General features: G+C 43.6%; 1 protein-coding gene across 2 annotated transcripts in view; it reads right to left on the bottom strand.

Moving 5' to 3' along the window:
* The window catches only part of LOC138946945 (uncharacterized), a 57,521-nt gene extending 56,299 nt beyond the window's left edge, over positions 1–1,222 (bottom strand). For both annotated transcript variants that reach the window (XR_011449477.1, XM_070318385.1), the window contains exon 1: positions 1,029–1,222. Coding sequence is in view for 1 of the 2 variants with exons in the window: in XM_070318385.1 (XP_070174486.1) it covers positions 1,029–1,103 (75 nt within the window). In the remaining variant the exon portion in view is untranslated. The remainder of the gene's footprint in view (positions 1–1,028) is intronic.
* Positions 1,223–1,844: the final 622 nt, after the last annotated feature.

The raw sequence follows: 1,844 nt of genomic DNA, 5'->3' as shown, positions 1-1,844 counted from the left end.
GGTCGCCTTGTGCCAACAAGTGAACTCAAATGCGTTTCGTATGGCTAGGAATTAACTCTAATTCCGCGGATTAGTTGATCAACTGGTTATTGCGTCGTATATGGTACTGGAGGTAACTCGGGATTTATTGGATACGGCGTTTGAATTCAGAAAGCATTTGAATGGCAGCTTTTCTTACAATGATGAAGCGTCATGAGACGAAAATAGTAGTGGGGGGGGGGGGGGGGGGGGGGGGGGGAAGAAAAGCCGGTTAGGACAAACCTTCGATGAAGGATTAAGATGGAAAACAACACACACACACACACACACACACCCGCACGCGCGCGCACACACAGACACACACACACACCCGCACGCGCGCGCACACACAGACACACACACACACACACACACACACACACACACACACACAAAGCATAAGAGTAACATATATGCAACGAAAGAGAGAGAGAGAGAGAGAGAGAGAGAGAGAGAGAGAGAGAGAGAGAGAGAGAGAGAGAGAGAGAGAAAGAGAGAGAGGGGGGAGAAACAAACAAATACATTTGCAAAAGGAAAGATGGCAGAAAGTGGGGTAGAGTAGAGAGACAGAGAGAGACAGAGAGAGACAGAGAGAGAGACAGAGAGAAACAGAGACAGAGACACAGAGAGAAAGAGACAGAGAGAGACAGAGAGAGAGACAGAGAGAGACAGAGAGAGAGAGAGAGAGAGAGACAGAGAGAGAGAGACAGAGACAGAGAGAGATAGGCTTCCGATCTAAAGCTCGGATATGGATCACACTTAACAGAGATCTTTTTTGTATTAAGACTAAATTTGTTAAGTTCAATCCTCCCAGAGGAAAACAATGTGCAGAATATATGTACTCTGACAGAAACTCAAACTTGTCCTTAATTCATATGTCGGAAAAACACGAAATCCCCTTAAAAAAAAGTGGCATTAATACGTTTGAACTGGAATTCGACAATTTGACTTTTATTGTTATTGTTATGAGCATACAAGGCCAAAACTCTGATCAGGAAGGTTGATCTCACCTGTTGCAAAGCGGATAGGCTTGCTACTAGACTGGCGTTAGCGTTGGTCTGTCTGTCGTCACTATCGGATTCCATTTCACTCTCTCCATATTGAAATTGTTCACACCTAAGATGGCGGCCTGGACAGCTAGATACGGGTAGATACCCGTCTCCGTGTCCTGCTACAGTCCGGCGAGAGGGTGTCGGGTAGCTACAAGCTACAAGCTACAACAAGGCAGTGTCGTCACAGCAACCGGGGTGGGGGAATTGTCATACAAATCATACGCATAAAAGTACTGCACCTCTGAGAGACGCTCTTCGTTTGTCAAAAGCCTAGTGTTTGCGTATTGTAAGGATAGCTGTGTTGTGTTCAAACATGGCTTTTCAACCCTCTTTTCATGTCCAAAGTGTCATTTCTTACGTGCGCGTGAAAGGGGCTGTCTTCGTCAGACCGAGGCGTCTTCTTTTGTCGGAGCTGATCGTCGGTGGCTTCATGGTGAAGCCGTTTGCTCAAATTTTAGAGTCACGTTTTATAAGAATAAGTAGGCATTCCTATGAATAATCAGTTTGTTCATTTTTAATTCCCACTATCTGTTGCATTGGCAATGATAACACAAAAATATAGAGTCAATTACTGTCTGGCTTATCGTCATTCATTCTCAGATGCACCAGTGGCAAAAAATATGTCTTTTTCTCTCGGTTTGTGTTTCTCTATTTTCATTCTTGACTTTCTTTTGTCTCTTTAAGTTACTTTTTTGATTGTTTCCGTCCTTTGATTAAAGGATTTTGACTTTTAAATAATACTGGTTTGTCAAAACAAAACAAAAACAGACATCT

This window comes from Littorina saxatilis, linkage group LG14 (genome assembly GCF_037325665.1).
Source record: "Littorina saxatilis isolate snail1 linkage group LG14, US_GU_Lsax_2.0, whole genome shotgun sequence".
In the NCBI taxonomy this organism is placed as follows: Eukaryota; Metazoa; Mollusca; class Gastropoda; order Littorinimorpha; family Littorinidae; genus Littorina; species Littorina saxatilis.
The sequence above is the reverse complement of the archived record's forward strand: the minus strand, read 5'-3'. Positions and strand labels throughout refer to the sequence as shown.